The sequence below is a fragment of the Acanthaster planci genome, linkage group LG03 (assembly GCF_054643075.1).
Source record: "Acanthaster planci isolate LZ-2023a linkage group LG03, COTS_SCS, whole genome shotgun sequence".
NCBI classification, from domain to species: Eukaryota; Metazoa; Echinodermata; class Asteroidea; order Valvatida; family Acanthasteridae; genus Acanthaster; species Acanthaster planci.
This window is the reverse complement of record NC_141779.1, coordinates 24090152-24108915: the sequence shown is the minus strand read 5'-3', so window position 1 is coordinate 24108915 and position 18764 is coordinate 24090152. Positions and strand designations below refer to the sequence as shown.

General features: G+C 40.0%; 3 protein-coding genes across 3 annotated transcripts in view; all 3 read left to right on the top strand.

The window, feature by feature from the left end:
- Positions 1-18764, top strand: part of ints10 (integrator complex subunit 10) — a 47213-nt gene that overhangs the window by 12580 nt on the left and 15869 nt on the right. The gene's annotated exons all lie outside the window — the stretch shown is intronic.
- LOC147799747 (perlucin-like protein) lies at positions 3051-4920 on the top strand. The gene has a single exon (XM_087134246.1). The coding sequence runs from the start codon at positions 3113-3115 to the stop codon at positions 3647-3649; it is 537 nt and encodes a 178-aa protein (XP_086990372.1). The 5' UTR covers positions 3051-3112; the 3' UTR covers positions 3650-4920.
- LOC147799746 (perlucin-like protein) lies at positions 17000-17577 on the top strand. Its single transcript, XM_087134247.1, has one exon. It carries the CDS (start codon positions 17022-17024, stop codon positions 17556-17558), a length of 537 nt encoding a protein of 178 aa, XP_086990373.1. The 5' UTR covers positions 17000-17021; the 3' UTR covers positions 17559-17577.

Below are 18764 nucleotides of genomic sequence, written 5' to 3'. Positions count from 1 at the left end.
AGGACCATTGAGGACAAGGAAGCATCCTTTGTTTTCATTGTATTCTGTCCTCTGTTAAATATGCCCATGTGTACAAGTCAGTGTTGTACGTTGGACTGCATTTGCATATGGAGTATATAGAGTCAGTGATTCTCCAATTAAAAAATGGGCATTTCGCCGTTTTGCAAATCCTGAATTCCACTTCAGAAATTCAAATTCCGTTTCATACCTTAGTAAGCATAGAAAAACTATGCATACATGTACACATGTAAAACTGTTTGCCCGACCTTACTGGTACTCCCCCCTCCAAAAAAAGGAAAGAAAGAAAGAAAAGAAACGGATTCCTTTGGAAAGACTCCGCAATTTTATGAACATTTTTTAAACAATTTCCTGCTGTGAGAATAACAAAAAAAATACTCAACAGGGATGGCATCCCCTTGATTTCTCATCAGTGCAATCATCAAAAACTTAGGATTAATCTGCAGACAATTCATGTGTCACTCCTCGTCTGCAAAATCAGATTACATGTACATTAAATACATGTACAGTGCCGTCGTATAGTAGATCCTGTATGCAACAGCCGTTGAGGACAATATGTTAATGTTGGGCATTTTTGTTTGGCAGTGGTGCAACGAAATTTGGAAAGTTGACATCAAATCTGGGCCTTAAAATGCATGTTTGTGAGTGAAACTTTTGCTCTTCATCAAGGACTTCCAAGGGCCTATTCAGCTATGGTACACCAAGCTCCCTAGGTTTCATTTAATTCAAGAAAAATGCATTTTGTCTTCTATTTTACTGCTACGGTTTGATCATTTCACCATGTGGTACTAGCCTCGTCTCAAGGCGTTTATGTGGACACACAGATCGATTTCCCTATGTGTGCAACAAACAACAAACCAACCAAATGGCTTGAAGGGCTCATAAAATTGTGCTACTGTTTATCGAAAACGGGTCACTTTGGAGACATTCCCATAAAAACGTGTACTGTCCCATAATTAAATATTCCCTAATCTGATCTAAACCAAACTTTGTATGTTTTCAATCAAGACCCTAATCTATCATCTCTCAAAATTTGGACAGAGTAAAATTTGGCCTCCTTCTGGTTGCTAGGGCATTAGGGAGACATTGAAATGTCTCCCTAGTGACCTGATGTCTCCCTAAGGTCTCCCTAATGACCTGATGTCTCCCTAAGGTCGAAAAATTTATCACAAAATGTCTCCCTAATGACCTGATGTTCTCCCTAAGGTCGGAGAATATACCACAAAATGTCTCCCTAATGACCTGATGTCTCCCTAAGGTCGAAAAATTGACCACAAAATGTCTCCCTAGTGACCGATGTCTCCCTAAGGTCGAAAAATTGACCACAAAATGTCTCCCTAGTGACCTGATGTCTCCCTAAGGTCGAAAAATTGACCACAAAATGTCTCCCTAATGACCTGATGTCTCCCTAAGGTCGAAAAATTGACCACAAAATGTCTCCCTAATGACCTGATGTCTCCCTAAGGTCGGAGAATATACCACAAAATGTCTCCCTAATGACCTGATGTCTCCCTAAGGTCGGAGAATATACCACAAAATGTCTCCCTAATGACCTGATGTCTCCCTAAGGTCGGAGAATATACCACAAAATGTCTCCCTAATGACCTGATGTCTCCCTAAGGTCGAAAAATTGACCACAAAATGTCTCCCTAGTGACCTGATGTCTCCCTAAGGTCGAAAAATTTACCACAAAATGTCTCCCTAATGACCTGATGTCTCCCTAAGGTCGAAAAATATACCACAAAATGTCTCCCTAGAATACAACAGACATTAAAGATCATGATGGTGAATGGAATGACCAAATGTACTCCACCAAGCATGGGTATCAATAAGTAGGAGGGGGGGGAAAGGTTTGTCTGGTGGCTCGTTGCCATGTATACTCATATACATGTACATGTAAGTAAGATGAATTACCAGAGGAGAAGAGATTCTAAACTACAAAATACGGCCATGATGTTGCTTGTGAATGTGGAAATTCACACGTACATGTACAAAGAGGTTCCAAACATGCATTAAAGTAATTGTATTGCACCTTTAAATTCCAAGGAGGTTGTTAATGCCACAAACCAGATGTCAGTTGATGTCAGTTGATCCATGGAGCTTTTAATAGCTTGATAGTTGATCACAGTGTGTCATTGTGGCAGTTGATTTTCATAGTGCAAGAATGTTAAGAACCATATGATAATTATCACTGTTGTGGTCAACCCCCCCCCTCAATTACAAGACCATCACCAGACTCACCCCACAGGGCAAATCACAACCTACTGGTGTTCAATGAGCTGCACTTTTGTCCTGTTCCTACCTGTTACTTGTGACTGATCTCGTAAAGGTTTTAACTGCAAAGATGGGGGTGTTAATTTGAACTAGTACGGCCCAAGACAGCTTCAGGGATGATGACTAGGTTTTTGCTTTATGCATGTACATATACCAAGGATCTTCCTACCACCTGCAGTTCAGAGTGTAACTTCACCCACTACCAAACTGTTTTTCGAGAGGCACTTTCTCTTCTGTGCCCTGCCTTATTTTGTGCAAATTGCAAGGCAATTTGTTGTCCATTGACTCATTATCCCAAGAAGACTCTCCCATACTGGTACCGATATTTCACCACGGGCTGGTGAATTTCTTAACGGGCTTTCTAATGGATTGTGTGCATTCTTTGTAAGAGTTAATTCCCTTAAGTGCATCTCGTGGTCAATGGTTACTTTTGTAAATGAGTTGCCTCAAGACACTAAAATATAATATTTTTGGCTTCAGTCATTTCATCGTTTGTCGGATGTCATAAAGCTTCTGCATCCTCGTTACAATCCATATTTGTGTAACTATCTGATAGTGACCTATCACAGGCTGTTTTACCCGATGCTGTCCAGATCTCCTTTGCAGACCTTGTTGCAATTACTTGCTTGCCGGTATCCATGTTGCACTGTATTCATAGCCGTATCATCCTCTCACATCCTTGTCTTTTCTTACAAAGCTCTGGATTGTTCCTTGGTCTAATTGCCTCATCCGGCTTATCCTTTGGCTCTCTGGTTCTCTTTGATTTAAAGGCAGCTGCGTGTGTACATGTACCACAGCCGATGTTTTAAGAGAAAAGATTATGATGGCTCTACATGGAACTGAACCTGAGAACTTAAAGCCAGCCATTGTAATTGTCATTATTGGATTGATTGGTGTACATGCCATTTGTAAACCAGGTTGGATGGAACATGGCTCATCTTGCTACAACTTTACAGATCAAAAGATGACTTGGGACGATGGAAGCTCCTACTGCCAAGAGCTTGATGGGATGCTGTTGGTTGTTGAGACAGAGGAAGAGAATGACTACATCGCTCAAGGATTGAAAAATCTCAACGTGTCAAAGGCGTGGCTTGGTTGCAATGATAAGGTCACAGAGGGCACATGGATGTGTTATCCTGATGGTGTCAAGAGAATGCAGTATGAGAACTGGGGGGAAGGACAACCCAATAACAAAGATAACCAGGATTGTTCAACAATAAAGACCAAGGGTCATTATGGCAAGTGGGGTGACCAACAGTGCAACAGCAGTAGGTACACTGTATGTGAGACAACCAGCAGCAGAGTCCCTGCCATGTCCTGCTACATTCTGGCTTCTGATAGTCGCCTTCACCTCTAAATCTCACCCAAGCCTTCAGTCAGCAACACACCCCTCTTCCTCTTGAATAAGGATTCTGCATTTAAATCATCAGCTTGAAGAAAGACTACCAGTGTTCATGAATAATATGTACATGTATGAACATTCGTGTACATGTTGGATGTACCAGTGCAAATTACTGATTTTGTGCCTCGTACATGTATGTTGTAACCCGTTGGTGTTTTTGATGCACCACAGACAGCAAGGGGTGTAATACTCTGAGATCTTTACGCAGTAGACAGTCAGACGATGATTCAAGTTTCTACAAGAAATTCAGTCTACAAAAAATGTCAAAGATAAAGCTGGACACTTGGGACTGTGCATTTTGAATTGTGTGCATCGAGACGTTTGATTTACCTCAGGTTGTACCATGACTGATGCTTTTGGTGGGGGTTGCCTTGAACCATTTGCTATCTGAGTATACGGTACAGTATCTGTCAGTATACGGTACATGTACTGTACATGTAGGCCTATGTCTGAATCTGTGTTGAGCGACAACATTCATGTGAATGGTTTAAAATCTTGATGCTGAAATGTTGACGATTTCCTGCTAATTGAGCAGGAACTACGGTATTAGGAATTTACATTCTACCGACGCTAGTCTGCATTTCTAGAATATCGGATTTGAGTCATTGCAAATTGTTTTGAAAAACAAAACCTTAAGATTGCTTGTAAACATGGTGTAAATATTGCCTTGTTACAAAGGGCGAAGGGGCACCATACAAGTGTGCTTCTTTAGCCATGGCACTGACTGGGCGGGGCCCTATTAGTTTCGTCCTGGTTTTGGGCACTTACATGTAAGGTAAATATGCTCGGCTGAATATAATTTGCCTTTTTGTCCATTAACACGTGTTTGCGGCTTGCTAATTTTCTTTATATATTTGTGCTTGGCTGTGCTAATGTATGCTTCTATGCTTTTGCTTGTCCAAAACTCTCAGTGTTTTTGCATGAGATGTTTAAGTTGCAAAAAAAACCACTAGATTTTCTTTGCTTTAAGTTATTGCTTCGCTGGTTTGAGTTTATAATGAAATGTTGTTTCAAATTAGTTACTTTGCCATCCTTGCCGTTTCATATGTTATTGTCCTTGTTCCCGTATTTTGATTTTCTTCTGCCGTGCGTTCTCCGTACGTAACAACATCAAGACATTGTTTAATATTTTCTGAATTAATTGTACAAGTTCAGCATTCTTCCCATCACATTGACTTTCTGCAAGGGAAATCTTTTGTTAAAGTGAAATTATGTTTTTGCCTTACAAATCAACAGTTACCTGATGGCCACCCTTACCCCTAAACCTCACCTAAGTTTTCAGCTAAACTGTGCACGTATCCCTTCATAGACACAGGTATGAATTAGTACAGGTCGCCCGAGACATGGTCCCAACTTTAATTTTTTCTTCAGCCTGAAAGATCCGATATGTACATGTACTAGTTTAATTATGGAAGTACATATGAGCACCCCAATGCATTCAATTTTGACTGGAACAAGCCTAAATATCATTGTTCCCCCATGGTGTCAAAACAGGATGACGTCTTGATTTTTAGCTGCTTCGGCTACACTGCTGAAGCAGCTATTGTTTTCATTCTCTGGGTCGCAGTGGTGAAGTGTAGGACACTTTTCAAGAGACGGGAACAGCAACCCCTCAAAAAGCCTTTTTTTTTCTTCAGTTCTTACAATGAACAATATCACAGACAGTCTGCAGCAGTTTTTTGGAGAAAACATTGGGGTTAAGAGGGCGAAAAATGTGTGATTGCGCAATACCCATTTATACACATCAATGCTCCTAGTGGGTGATGGAGGTTAGGGTGAAATTTACTAACTCAAAACCTGACCTGCGTCAGAAGACCAGATGTTTCAGCATAAAGAACTTCTTCAAGGTACACAAGTCGGTGTTAATAGGATTAAGAGAGGCATGCTTTAGGTTATGAAACCTGATTGAAAAAAATGAAATATCCCATGGAATAGGAACATCATGATTAAGAAAAAATCCAATTTTTGACAATAACCGGTTTTTCTGTGTTTGTTGTGTCAGTAACCCTTCCGCTATAACACTTTGACACTTTAGTAAGAGTGATTGCCCTCAAACTTTGCATATGCTTAGACCACCATCTAAGGATGGTCCTAGAAGATATCTGTCATGATGACGTCAGCACTTGTCACGTGACAACAAAGTTGAACTCTTTTCGGGTTTGTATCTCTGGAACCATTTGTCCCAGTGGGTTGAAATTTTGCACACACAAAAAATCCAAATGTGTTATACGTGAAAATTTGAGTTATGTCATGATGACATCACCACCTGATTTTTTTGTGTGATTTTTAAATTTTGACATTCTTTTTGACATATCTCTTGAACAAAACAATTTTTTTTTTCAAAATTCTTTTTGCTACACCTACAGCAGGTCTATTAGATATCCATTTGTTGAAAAATGTTGACGTCATGATGACGTCACGATAATGTACAATTTTTAATTCTACATATTAGGCAACGTCTGATCGTTTTGAAATTCACTCAGTATGTTAACAGTCCATCCCTGATTGCATTTCTGAAGTGACGCCATCATGACCTCATTCATTGATTTTTTATGATTTTTTTCACAATTTATACATAGACCAATTTGCATGCATACTACTACTATCTTCCTACCGGTATCATACCGTAATTTCTGGAACTTAAGTCCAATTACTTTCAAATTCTGCTGACAAACCGTGAATTTCAATTGACCAAGTTCAGGTATATGTGCATGATATCACGATTTGTATTTAAGAGCCGAGTATGAAGTAATAGTGCTATTTACAAGTATGATCGTCCGATATAATTTGTGTACATTGTGACCTTTGCCCTCAATTTGGTGCATACAACACATGTACACACACTGGCGGCCGCTATCAGGGTACAACTGAGGAAATGCACTGTGTCAAGTAGTCTTGGTTTCAAGACCTTCCAGAACTTATTCCACAACACAAACCATCACACGTACACTGTTAGAGGGCGCTATCACCACATGAATTGTTATCGCATGAAGACCAGGACCTTCCTGTGGTAACAATTCGTGAGGTGATAGCATCATGTACATGTGCATACATGTACATGTACAGTACATGTGATGGTTCGCTGTGTCATGGATCAAACTAGAAGGTCTTGGAACCAAGACTATGTGTTGCGCAGTTCATGCTAATTCCAGCATCTGCGATCCGAGAAAAAGCAAGGACTGATCCGATGATTGGGACTGGGGGAATCACCCTTTAAGATTTTTCTTCTTGGAATTAAATACATGTAGCTTAAAAAATATACAAATGATGTTTTGAAAAGGCTCTGATTCCCAAGCAGCTCTGTGGTTGTTCACAGCCACATGCCTCGAGTTTGTTTTGTTTTCAGCCTTTCTGAAAATTCATTGGTTGGTATTCACTTGTGGCAAGTCGGAAGTGACTTGAACACACTGATAACAAGTAGCTGGTGACATAAGCACTGTTGTGTCTGGTCATGACATTGATATTATTTCTTTCGTTAAATCGTTCGTGGAGGTGCACTTGTTCATGTTTTTATCAAATTGTAGTTTATCAAAATGTTAATAACCACGCAATGAAGCACAATGAATGCTTTAGATTCAACATTATACCATTTGAATTTATTGGTAGCGTGATGGTAATTACATTTAATTGCAGCAGTGGTGTTTTTTTTAGCATTAAAAGAAGCCTGGAAATTTTCTTTCTTGTGAAAATTGTGGCTAATATCATGAGCAGCATCATTTCAATTTGTACAAATATGTAAAACATTGTGTGAACAAATGGTGGTGAATTTAATGTGAGTGTAGAATTAAAAAATAATTGGGTGTTGTTTTTATTTATCAAACTTGTCATAATAGCCTCTAATATGCAAAAAAAGACACGTAGCAGTTTAGTTAATTCACTATCACTGTAACTCGTACCCATATGTAGATGTGAGATTTGCTGTGTGTATGTAGTGTTCTAAAAAAAGTATTTTGCTCTAAACTAAAGCCAATCATTTCAAAGTGTTCACAATACCTTGGCAAGAATAAATTCTGCTCAATGTATTTTTCGACAGCCAAACATGCCAGCCAGGATGTAATTCAGTTCACAAGTCACCAGAGAAGTTTTTGAGTTAAAAGGCCTTGACCCCTTGGCGCCGGGAGGCGGCTATAGCCGCCGTAAAAATTGAGATCCTCAGCCCGCTTTTCAACTATTATTCCTGGCCCACGCTCGAGTGAACACGGTGAAAGAAGGCAGAACCTGGCTCTTGTATATATGGTAATTGGTCTTTGCATAGCCCAGAAATGAAAAAAACCATTTTTCATTATAATCACCAGCTTCATAATAGTCCCCACTTTGAAAAGAGGCAACGGGAATGTGGAAGGGTGAGTAGAGCTGCATACCACCGAACAATCAGCCTGTAATTCAAAGCATGCAGAGCAGGTGGCCTTCGTGGCCAAGCAAGGCTGGAATTCTTGTAGTCGGCTTTCGGGAAGAAATTCCCGTTGTCAAGGGGTTAAGAAGAATCTTTCAAAATGTGAATCAACATGAACCCTCAGCACCTGTCAGCACGATTACCGTTTTCCTTCAAGTATCAATCTGAGAGAGAAATTGAAACAAAGAGCTGAGTTTAGTGTTTCCAATGTAAAGTGAAACTCCTGGTGAGTTCCTACTCCCTTTCCTCTGGCAGATCACATATGTTTTTTCTGTTCAAATGTGAACCCAAAGGTTGCTGACTGAAAACATGCTGCAATTTGCATGATGGCTCATTTCCAAGTACGGTACCGGAACATGTACACTAAAATAACCACTACCTGCCGGGTGGATTTCTTTTGAGCGGGATGTGATGGTGGGATCTTTTCAAGATTTTCCGTTTTCAAAATTCTTCAAAAATTCATGTGTTCATTTACTGGACGTTTACACCCACGTGAACAACTTTCTGGTGGCTACTCTAATCTGTCAGGCAACTTTCATTGACGCCCAAGTATTCAGCCCAGGCCTGCAGCCCTGTAAAAGCGAGTTCAGAATTGTGAGGTGTTGCATTTGTTCTAGTGAATGCCAGTAGCATCTTTTCATACACAGCTGGATAAGTGAACAGTGGCGCTTTGACGCTCATCAATGGGGCTCTGTCCGCGGTGCTAATCCGCGTGCGCGCTATGCTCAAAACGGTGGTATACTGTTTCAAAACAGTGCCGAATTACCTTCGAAAAGTTTGATTTGAAAAATGTTGGCAATTCCCAGCAGCAGGTGGGTGGGAATTGCCAATAGGAAGTGGATAACCATGAATCACCAGAAGAAAGGAAATTTAAACCAGCAAAATACCGGTATGGTTGTTCTCATGAATATAGAAATTCACATAAAAATAGGCTCCAACATACCTTTTGAAGCACCGTATTAGCAAAACAAAACTAATATCAGGTTAGTTAGAGTGCAACTGATACATAAAGTAGGCTCCGTTGATATTTTATTTGTATTTTGGTTGATACTATATGTAAGTTTTTTATATCGATATTATCGATATATCACATTTTATTCATTTTGATTTTCAACTGGCCTACACCCCTACTTTGTAATGGTGTGATCCAATTCAAATTTGGCAACATGTTCTAGCATCCGTATTGTGTGATGAGATGTGATATATGCTGCCGTGCATAGCGATATCATCAGCACGTGGTGCTAGTTTGGTTAGCAAATAATTCTCTGTTTTGGAGGATAACTTTTGAGATATTTTCGATGCAAAGTGTATGCAAATTATTGAGTGCGAGACTAAGATACGTGTAGCTTACTGAATTTATTCTTCAAATGTCGCCCTATCAGCTGCCCGGAGTATAAGCTACAGGGACATTTTTCACTCAGCTTGAGAACCAACGTAAGCCATGGCTTATCAAAAATTACACTCATGCGACAGTGCACTTTCGTACCGGTATTTCTAATAAAATTCGTTCCTTGGTAACAATATTTTGGATATACATGTATTTTTCAATATCGATGTTTTCGAACTTTCAAACCATTTGATCATACCCATATGGATAATATGAATAATATCGATTTATCGATATATCGACGGTGCTTAACATAAAGGTGCATTTTAAGGTTGCAGTAAAATAATTGCATTGCCCTATAAAATTCCAAGGTAAGTTAGGCTTTTTTTTTTAATTGATCGATTCAGGACTTGGTGTTGCCAACAGAAATGATGAAAAGCAGGTCTGTAGAGTAACATTTAATATACGTGTATATTAATGGCAACATACATGTACAGACTTTGTAATCATCAAGTACGTATTCCCTGCAGTTTTGGAAGCATCCTTATTTGGAGTGGCAGGAAAACATGATGGTTGCAAGAAAAGTGATGGTAAAAGGAACACAGGAATGCAACTTTCCTCCTGTGCTCCAGTGGGAGAATGTGTGCCCAGAGAGGATCATCGATCTTTAGAAGTGGACAGCCTTTCTCTGTAACCTGTCTAATGCAGTGGCACCTGCTCCACTCCATACAGGGGAGGCATACATGTACCCCATAAGGTGGAATATATGCCTTATAAATGGCACCACAGGCTGGGAGAGGAAGGAGATTTCTGGTTCTGCCAAGAATATAGAATCTCCTTGCATATTTGTTGGCAAGACCGGCAACATTTCGAGTCCAAGACAGTGAGTTGGTGATAGTTACACCGAGAAGGATTATACTCCAAGTGGGTTTTAATGAACTGTTCATGAAGTAGAGAGGTGGGTGGTTCTGGATGAGCTTCCTACTGATTATCATCTCCTCAGTTATTTTAGCACTGAAGGTGATGCACCAGTCAGAAGCTCACTTTTCAATAGTGTCTAAACCACACTGAAGACTTTCGCCAGAGGTGACTCTTTGTTCAGGATTCTTAAGTGTGACATGAAGAGTGAAGTGATCTGTGAGCAAATAAAGATCATTCTCCTGTCAAGTCATCAATATACTGGTAGATCGAGAAGAGCAGAGGATCAAATACATCTACACGTAAATGCATGTACACGTAGTACAACTGATTGCCTTCTATCAGTTATGAATCATGAAATTCAGCTGATCCGATTTCCTTTGATACCACATGATGTCAGTTTAGTCAAGAGGCCACAGTGCCACACACGATCAAATGCTTTCTTGATGTCAGTGGCAAGAACTCTGATTTCTTGCTGGATGTCAAGATCATCTTTCAACCACTGAGTAATGTGAGAAAGCATATCAATAGTAGACGTCTTCTTAAGAAATCCATATTGAGAGTCACTAATTAAGATGATTTCATCAAGATGCTTGCAAATGTAGTCACAAATGACTCTCCATAACCTTGGAAATTAAAGGCAACAATGGAATAGGTCTGTATTTAGCAGGGTCTTGCTTGTGTCCTTTCTTTGGGACTTGTTACGGCCGATAATGTAACAATTGGCCAATAATGTAATAAAAATTGGCCATAATGAAATAACCCAAAACCAGCTGATTATGTATGAAATGAATTAGATTGACCTCTAGTTGACCCATCTATGGTTGAACCATCTATTTTACAGCTCCATGGTTGGGTCTCCATTGGCTGTCCTACTTTGATGTCCTGGATCATTTCATCATTGTCTGTTACATAATTCCTTCTGAAACATGATCTCTTTAACCCTTAAACCCCTTGAGATAGTTTACCTGACTGCATTAAGACCCAGACTGACCAAGAGTCACACCATGACACCGGCACGTTGACAGTTGTACAGTCCACTAACATACACGGCCCATTTTTGTCCTCTTTGAACCGTCTAAAATAGGAAAAGTGGCCTCATCTCATTTAAAAACAATCACAATGCTGTAAACGTTTGTAATGAAACATACACGCATACTTTAAGGCACACTAAGGCATATCTATAGTGAATTTTCAGCAAATAATTATCAAACTAAGTCAGTTAATAACACAAGTATGAAGGGCCTTTGTACCTTCTTCCAAATACTGGCTAAATCAAAAGTATGCAAGGATACTGGGGACAGTAGCAATATAAAGAAACAATACCAGTCTGTAATATACAATACAGCCTTGATGAACATTCTTTATAAATTTAAGTTATGTTGCAAATGAAATCTTCAAGAAATTAATGTTTCTTTAGAAGTGCACGCTGTTACGTGTGGGAAGATCAACTAAAAAAGCCCAATCCGTCGCACACGGCAGCAAAGTAATTTAAGAGGGAAGAACCAACAAATAAACAGGACATTTTCAGCAACCAGCACTTATCATGGCAATAAAGCGTGACTTGCATTAGAAGAACTGAAAGTGCATTAATTTTAATAATGAATCAACGTCAATCAACATGGGGAGATGAACCAGTAAATAAATATAATACATATCTATACAATTATAATAAATGAAGTATTGGCCGATATACATACAAAGAAATTGCCCGGTAAACATACATGTAGGAAACCACAGAAGACCGGGGTGCTCTGTTGACCGGTGGGTGAGGACTGCTGCGAGGTGTGGACCACGTCCAACGAGGGCGACTTGACTGACCGATGATCCTGAGGGCAACGTAGTGCTACCTGGCTCCACAGTAAAATATACCCACGGCGGATAGATGTCATACCCATGCAGGTACAGTTCAGGGCAATGGAGCAGTAGCCGTGAACGCCAGCACGATGATTCGAAGCTTGGGAAGAACAGCCACGCTCAGCGGGTCCATAAAGGTAGCTTGACTTGGACAACGGTAGTACTAGTAGCTGGATCATTGGTGCTGTCAGCGTCTCGCCTGCCTGTGGTGGTGTGGCCAAAAGAGAACCCGGCATGGGAGTATCTACCGGTACCCAATTTATAGTGTCCTAGCACATTCTCTGTTCGCTCATTATACAAAGAATCTTATAAAAGAAACTTTTTACAGGGCTTGGGGCTTGGCCTAGAAAGATTAGAATGGCAGCCCAGGAGGATTAATGTTCAGGCTCCAGAGGGTCAAGCTAATAATCCCACTGGCTGGCCTGACCTGGAAATTCTGGAATTCAAATCCTGACTGTAAGAACGCCTTGTCATAAAGTAGTATATGTGATCCTCGCAAAGTGCTGGTCACCATCAACAAAATTTAAAAAATAAAACAGTGATCATTCCTCTCAGATAGAATTAAGTATTGTGGCTTTGTTGGCAAATCAAACAATAAACGACCTTTGTAAAATCCAAACGCTATGCACAGTATTGCTTTTCTTCACCACCTTAAACTTCTAAGACTACAGGTCTTAAGCCTTAATACTACACGGACTATCGCCACCTCACAGAATGAATATCATACTTTCTAAGAAGCAAACCTGAGTGCACCCTGGCAGGTCAGCATCCTTAACTCTCAGTTCAACAGTATATACTGTGATTCATAGCCTCTAACCTCGAAAATAGATGAAAGTGAGAAATATCCTTGCACACACCTGTCAAAATCTCCTTCCGGCTCAAGCTACCCCCCTTGTCCACTTAATTATGTTCTTGTTCTCATGTACATAGCTTGTTTTTGAGTTTTCTTTAGTTTTCATAAGAAGAATCTGCAGGGAAAACTTGAAGAAAACCCAAGTCCCCCAAAGCCTTCTAAGAAACAAGCAAATCTACAGTTATTACATTATCGGCCTCCATGTTATTATATTATCGGCGGGTTTTGGGTTATAACATTATTGGCCAATTTTTCATTATGGGTCGCTTGGGTTATTACATAATGGGTCGATTGTTATTACATGTACAGTATCAGCCCGTATTACATTATTGACCAATTGTTACATTATCGGCCTTAACAGGACTGCTGTCACTTAAGCAGTTTTCCAGTCAGAGGGAACAGTCTTGGTGTCAAGAGATTTCTGAAACAGCTTAGCAAGTACTGGAGCCAACTCAGGTGGACATTTCTTGAGCACAGTGGCAGAGATTCTGTCAGGACCATTGGCCTTGGAGGTGTCCAGTCTCTGCAGCTTTCTGAGTACATTTTTTAGCCAGAACTTAAGGATGCACAACATGTCTTTAGTCTTGGGGGCACCAGAGGAGGATATTTCCCAGTATCATCAAGATGGGCGGTAGCCAAAAATCTGTCATTTAAGAGCTGGGTCTGGCCACACTAACAGACACAGTCGCACATAACCAAAATCATCTCTTTCTTTAACAGTGTTGGCAGTCAAGAAATGAACTTCAACAATTTTACTGATTCATGTATGTGTAATTGTGGAGATATAGTTTACACAGTTTAATAAGATTTGATTGTTCTTTGTTAAAATAATCAAGATCTTGATGAAAATGTCCAGCTTATATCAGGGGTTCTTGCGGGATATGCACATACATGTAACTGTGTCAGCTCATGTTAAAAACACCACTGTTATAGAGAAAAGCTCTTACTTCCGGGGAACCCCGTTTTGAGCACCATGGGTTTATACGCAGAGCCGGGGTACCCGAGATGGGACAAAAGAGCTGGTCCATGTAACAAAAGTCCGCACTCGGAACAAAAGACCTGCTGCTGGGAATTTAACATCATTTTTCTGCTTGCATTTTTCGAAGGCAATTGGCATATCGCGCCAGCAGATTATAGCACCGGAGACATAAGTGCTCCAGGGCCTCATTGATGAGTGACACAGCACCGCTGCATGCTAATCTAGCCGCGTTTGAAAAGACGCCACTCGCATCAACTGGGGACAAAGTAAATTATGCAACACCTCACAATTCTGGGCTCTCTTTACAGGGTGGCAGGCCTGGCTGAAATTTTCAGGAGTCAATGAAGGTAACCTGTCAGCTTAGAGTAGCCACCAAAGAGTAATTTGTGTGGCTGCAAATGTCCATTAAATGAAAGTATGAATTTTGCAGAATTTTGAAAACTGAAAATCATGAAAATCCTCCATATGTGTGCACTGCACTTTTAAAGGCACCCGGCAGCATGTAGTTAAAATATGGGTACTACAGGTATAACATTGGAGAAATGTGTCAAAATCTAGGGCTTTTTACTACTTTAAGTTATCTTAAACAGGAATTTAAGGAGAGCTAATTAAGGAATAACGTAGGTCACGTTGTCTATCCACAGAGTGACAAACATGAAACAGGCTGATTTTGACATTCCTTGAGCAGATAACTTTAACTAAAACATATACATGTATCTTTCTGAGAAAGTTTTTGCAATAATAGTTTACATCCTATTTGTGGTTGTTTTTTCTATCAGATGACAAAACTAAGATTTGATTTTAGGAATAGCAAATGTCTGTCCACTGTTTTGTAATATTTGTCACAACCATTTTTTTCTCTAAAAGTAAAATCTTAGAAGACTTATCTTGTGAGTACATATACATTTATTACAAAACCAAATTCAATAAAATAATGAACAATCAAATTCATTAGAAAAAGTTGGTTCATTTTGCTGAAATGAAAGTGAGAAGACTGTCTGTCCTCGGGTTAAGACATGTGACAAACACTATGTCTATCCATGAGACAAACATTACTTATTGAGAAAAACCTACATAGTGTTCATTTTAGCTGAAGTTTAAATAGTCTTTTTAACAAAAATGATTTGGAAAACTGAAAACAAACAAGTTTGGTTTGTGAACAATTCTGTTTTCATAGTCTAATTCAAACACCAGAAAAATGTCCAGTTGACAAACGGGATGTCTATCCAATGACAAGCGTTACATATTGTTCTTGAAATAAATTCCAGTGTTATCTACACTGGAATTGATTTAAGGAAATAATGAAAGTTTCTAAAAGTAAACTAAAAAGAGTATTTAATACATTGCAGGTAATTGTGTTTTGAATTTAATTTCACATTTAAAACACAAAATGTCTGTCCATATGACAAACGTTATATCTTCAGAATAAACTTCTGTAATTTCTTAAATACTGCTCAATTTATCTTTACCTTTCTGTGCCAACAATCAGACACAGTGAAAACATTTTCAAGATGTATTTTTTGCGTTGGGGAGATGTTAATTATATATAACGGTTTTCCCTTACCCAACGTATATTAATAAGCACTGCATGCTCAGTGCTTGTCCGAGAGCTTGCGAAAAAAAATTAGTTCGCGGTACCTGCTGCTTCATTTGACTCGGACCGGCCAGCCGACCCCGGCAAGCTCGGTGGTCGAGTGGTTAAGACATCTGCACTAGTAAGCAGGAGGTCGTGGGTTCGAGTCCCACCCGAGTAAGCTTGTGAGGTTTTTTCGCAAGCTCTCGGACAAGCACTGAGCATGCAGTGCTTATTAATATACGTTGGGTAAGGGAAAAACCGTTATATATAATTAACAGTGAAAACATGTAAGCAAAAAATAAAGGCAAAATTTTACCGTTGGAAATTTCTACTGAATGTCATTCAAATGTGTCTGTTAGTGTGGACATACCCAGCAACATGTAAGCCTTGTCCTTGGCCTCGACAAAAATCTGACTTTCACTGATCACTGGTGGGATAGCTGATGTCTTGTTGGTATTGGTAACAAATTTGACAATTTTTCACCACTGCTTGTTGTCTGCGTGTTTGAATTTCCATCGATTTGCTGAAAGAACTGCAATGTTAATGCCACAAACCTGATATCAGTTACTTGTAGTGTGTCATGGTGGCAGTTGATTCTCACAGCGTCAGAATTTTAAGAACCATGATACGAAAACCATCCATGCTGTGGTCAAGCCCCCACCCTTTATAAGAACATCACAAGACCCTGCCCAGTACTTCAAAACACAAGATACAAATCTGTGTTCAATGAACTGAAACAAAAGTTTTCTTTTGCCTGTTTCTTGTGACTTATCTATTGAAGGTTACCACTGCAACACAGATAACCATGCGGCAAGGATGGGTGTATTAATTTGTACAAGTACACCCCCCCCTAGACAGCTTTTAGGTTGATTACTTCTCCCACTCCCAAAATATTTTCAAAAGGGAGGCACTTTTTCGTCTATGGCCTGCCTTATTTTTTTGCAACCAGCAAGGCAATTTGTTTTCCACAGACTCATTATCACAAAAAGACTCTCCCATATTTCATCAGGGACTGGTGAATTTCTTAATGGGCTTTCTGGTGTATCACCGCAGACAGCAAATGAATTTGATTGTGTGCATTTTGTGCGAAGGTAATTACCTTACTCCGTGATTGATAATGTACATGTACTTTGTTAATGGGTTGCCTCCAGACACTAAAATATAATTTTTTCATTTTTTCATTTCATCGCTTGATTAAACACACTGTGTAATTCTGTGTCAGTACTCCAAAGGCCTTGAGCAACTGTTGCATATTGATGGGTTGTCATTAAGCTTCTGGATCCTTGTCTTTTCTTACAAAGCTGTGGATTGTTCCTTGGTCTAATTGCCTCATCCGGCTTATCCTTTGGCTCTCTGGTTCTCTTTGATTTAAAGGCAGCTGCGTATGTACATGTACCACAGCCGATGTTTTAAGAGAAAAGATTATGATGGCTCTACATGGAACTGAACCTGAGAACTTAAAGCCAGCCATTGTAATTGTCATTATTGGATTGATTGGTGTACATGCCATTTGTAAACCAGGTTGGATGGAACATGGCTCATCTTGCTACAACTTTACAGATCAAAAGATGACTTGGGATGATGGAAGCTCCTACTGCCAAGAGCTTGATGGGATGCTGTTGGTTATTGAGACAGAGGAAGAGAATGACTACATCGCTCAAGGATTGAAAAATCTCAACGTGTCAAAGGCGTGGCTTGGTTGCAATGATAAGGTCACAGAGGGCACATGGGTGTGTTATCCTGAAGGTGTCAAGAGAATGCAGTATGAGAACTGGGGGGAAGGACAACCCAATAACAAAGATAACCAGGATTGTTCAACAATAAAGACCAAGGGTCATTATGGCAAGTGGGGTGACCAACAGTGCAACAGCAGTAGGTACACTGTATGTGAGACAACCAGCAGCAGAGTCCCTGCCATGTCCTGCTACATTCTGGCTTCTGATAGTCGCCTTCACCTCTAAATCTCACCCAAGCCTTCAGTCAGCAACACACCCCTCTTTCTCATGAATAGGGATTCTGCATTTACATGTAAATTGTCAGCTGGAAGGAAGACTAACAATGTACCTGTACATGTACCTGTTTGTTGCATGCAGTGTACTGTACTTACCCCATCACCAGCTAACTCCTGAGATGTGATTTGATAACGCAATGCATGCAATATGAAGACTGCATCAAACTCTTTGCACTGGATTTACATTTCTCTGCCTTGAACAAAGACATTGTATTGAAACTGCTTGTTCGAAGGGAGACACGCAATGTACATGTGTACAAACCTGTGCGTGTACATGTACATGGTACATATCTACATGTACAGTATGTTGGGTGTACTTTTGTGCCTCACAATCTACATGTACTATGCCGTCACCCTTTGGCATTTTTGATGCACCACATACAACATGTTGAAAAAGCAGTCAAGGGGTCTTACTCTCAGATCTTTTTAGAAAGTCAAACAGTGATAAAATTTCAACAAGAAATTTAAAAAGTCTGCAAAAATAACTGGACATTTGGGACTGTGCATTGTGAATGGTGCAGATCATATCAATCAGTGTTGTAGTCGAGACCATCACAAGACCAGGCACAAGACCAGGCACAAGACCAGACACAAGACAAGACCAGACACAAGACCAGACACAAGACCAGACACAAGACTTGTCACAAGAGTGAACAATGACAAAGGAATGTTTTTGTTGCATTCATTTGAATAGTTTGTTACTTGAATTCAGATTGGGAGATCTTGTGTCGGTCTTGTGTCAGTCTTGTGTCTGGTCTTTTGCTGGTCTTGTGGCGGTCTTGTGCTGGTCTTGTGCTGGTCTTGTGTCGGTCTTGTGCTGGTCTTGTGTCGGTCTTGTGCTGGTCTTGTGTTGGTCTTGTGCTGGTCTTGTGTCGGTCTTGTGTCGGTCTTATGTCGGTCTTGTGCTGGTCTTGTGCTGGTCTTGTGAAGGTCTGAAGTTGTCTGGACTACAATGCTGATGACTGTTGATGACTGTTGATTTACCTCAGGTGGTACAATGACTGATCCTTTCAGTGGATGTTGCCTTAAACCAGTTGTTATCTGAGTATACAGTACAATACCTGTCAGTATTCGGTACATGTACTGTACATGTATGCCTATGTCGGAATCTTTGTTCAGAGACAACGTACATGTGAATAGTTTAAAATCTTGAAGC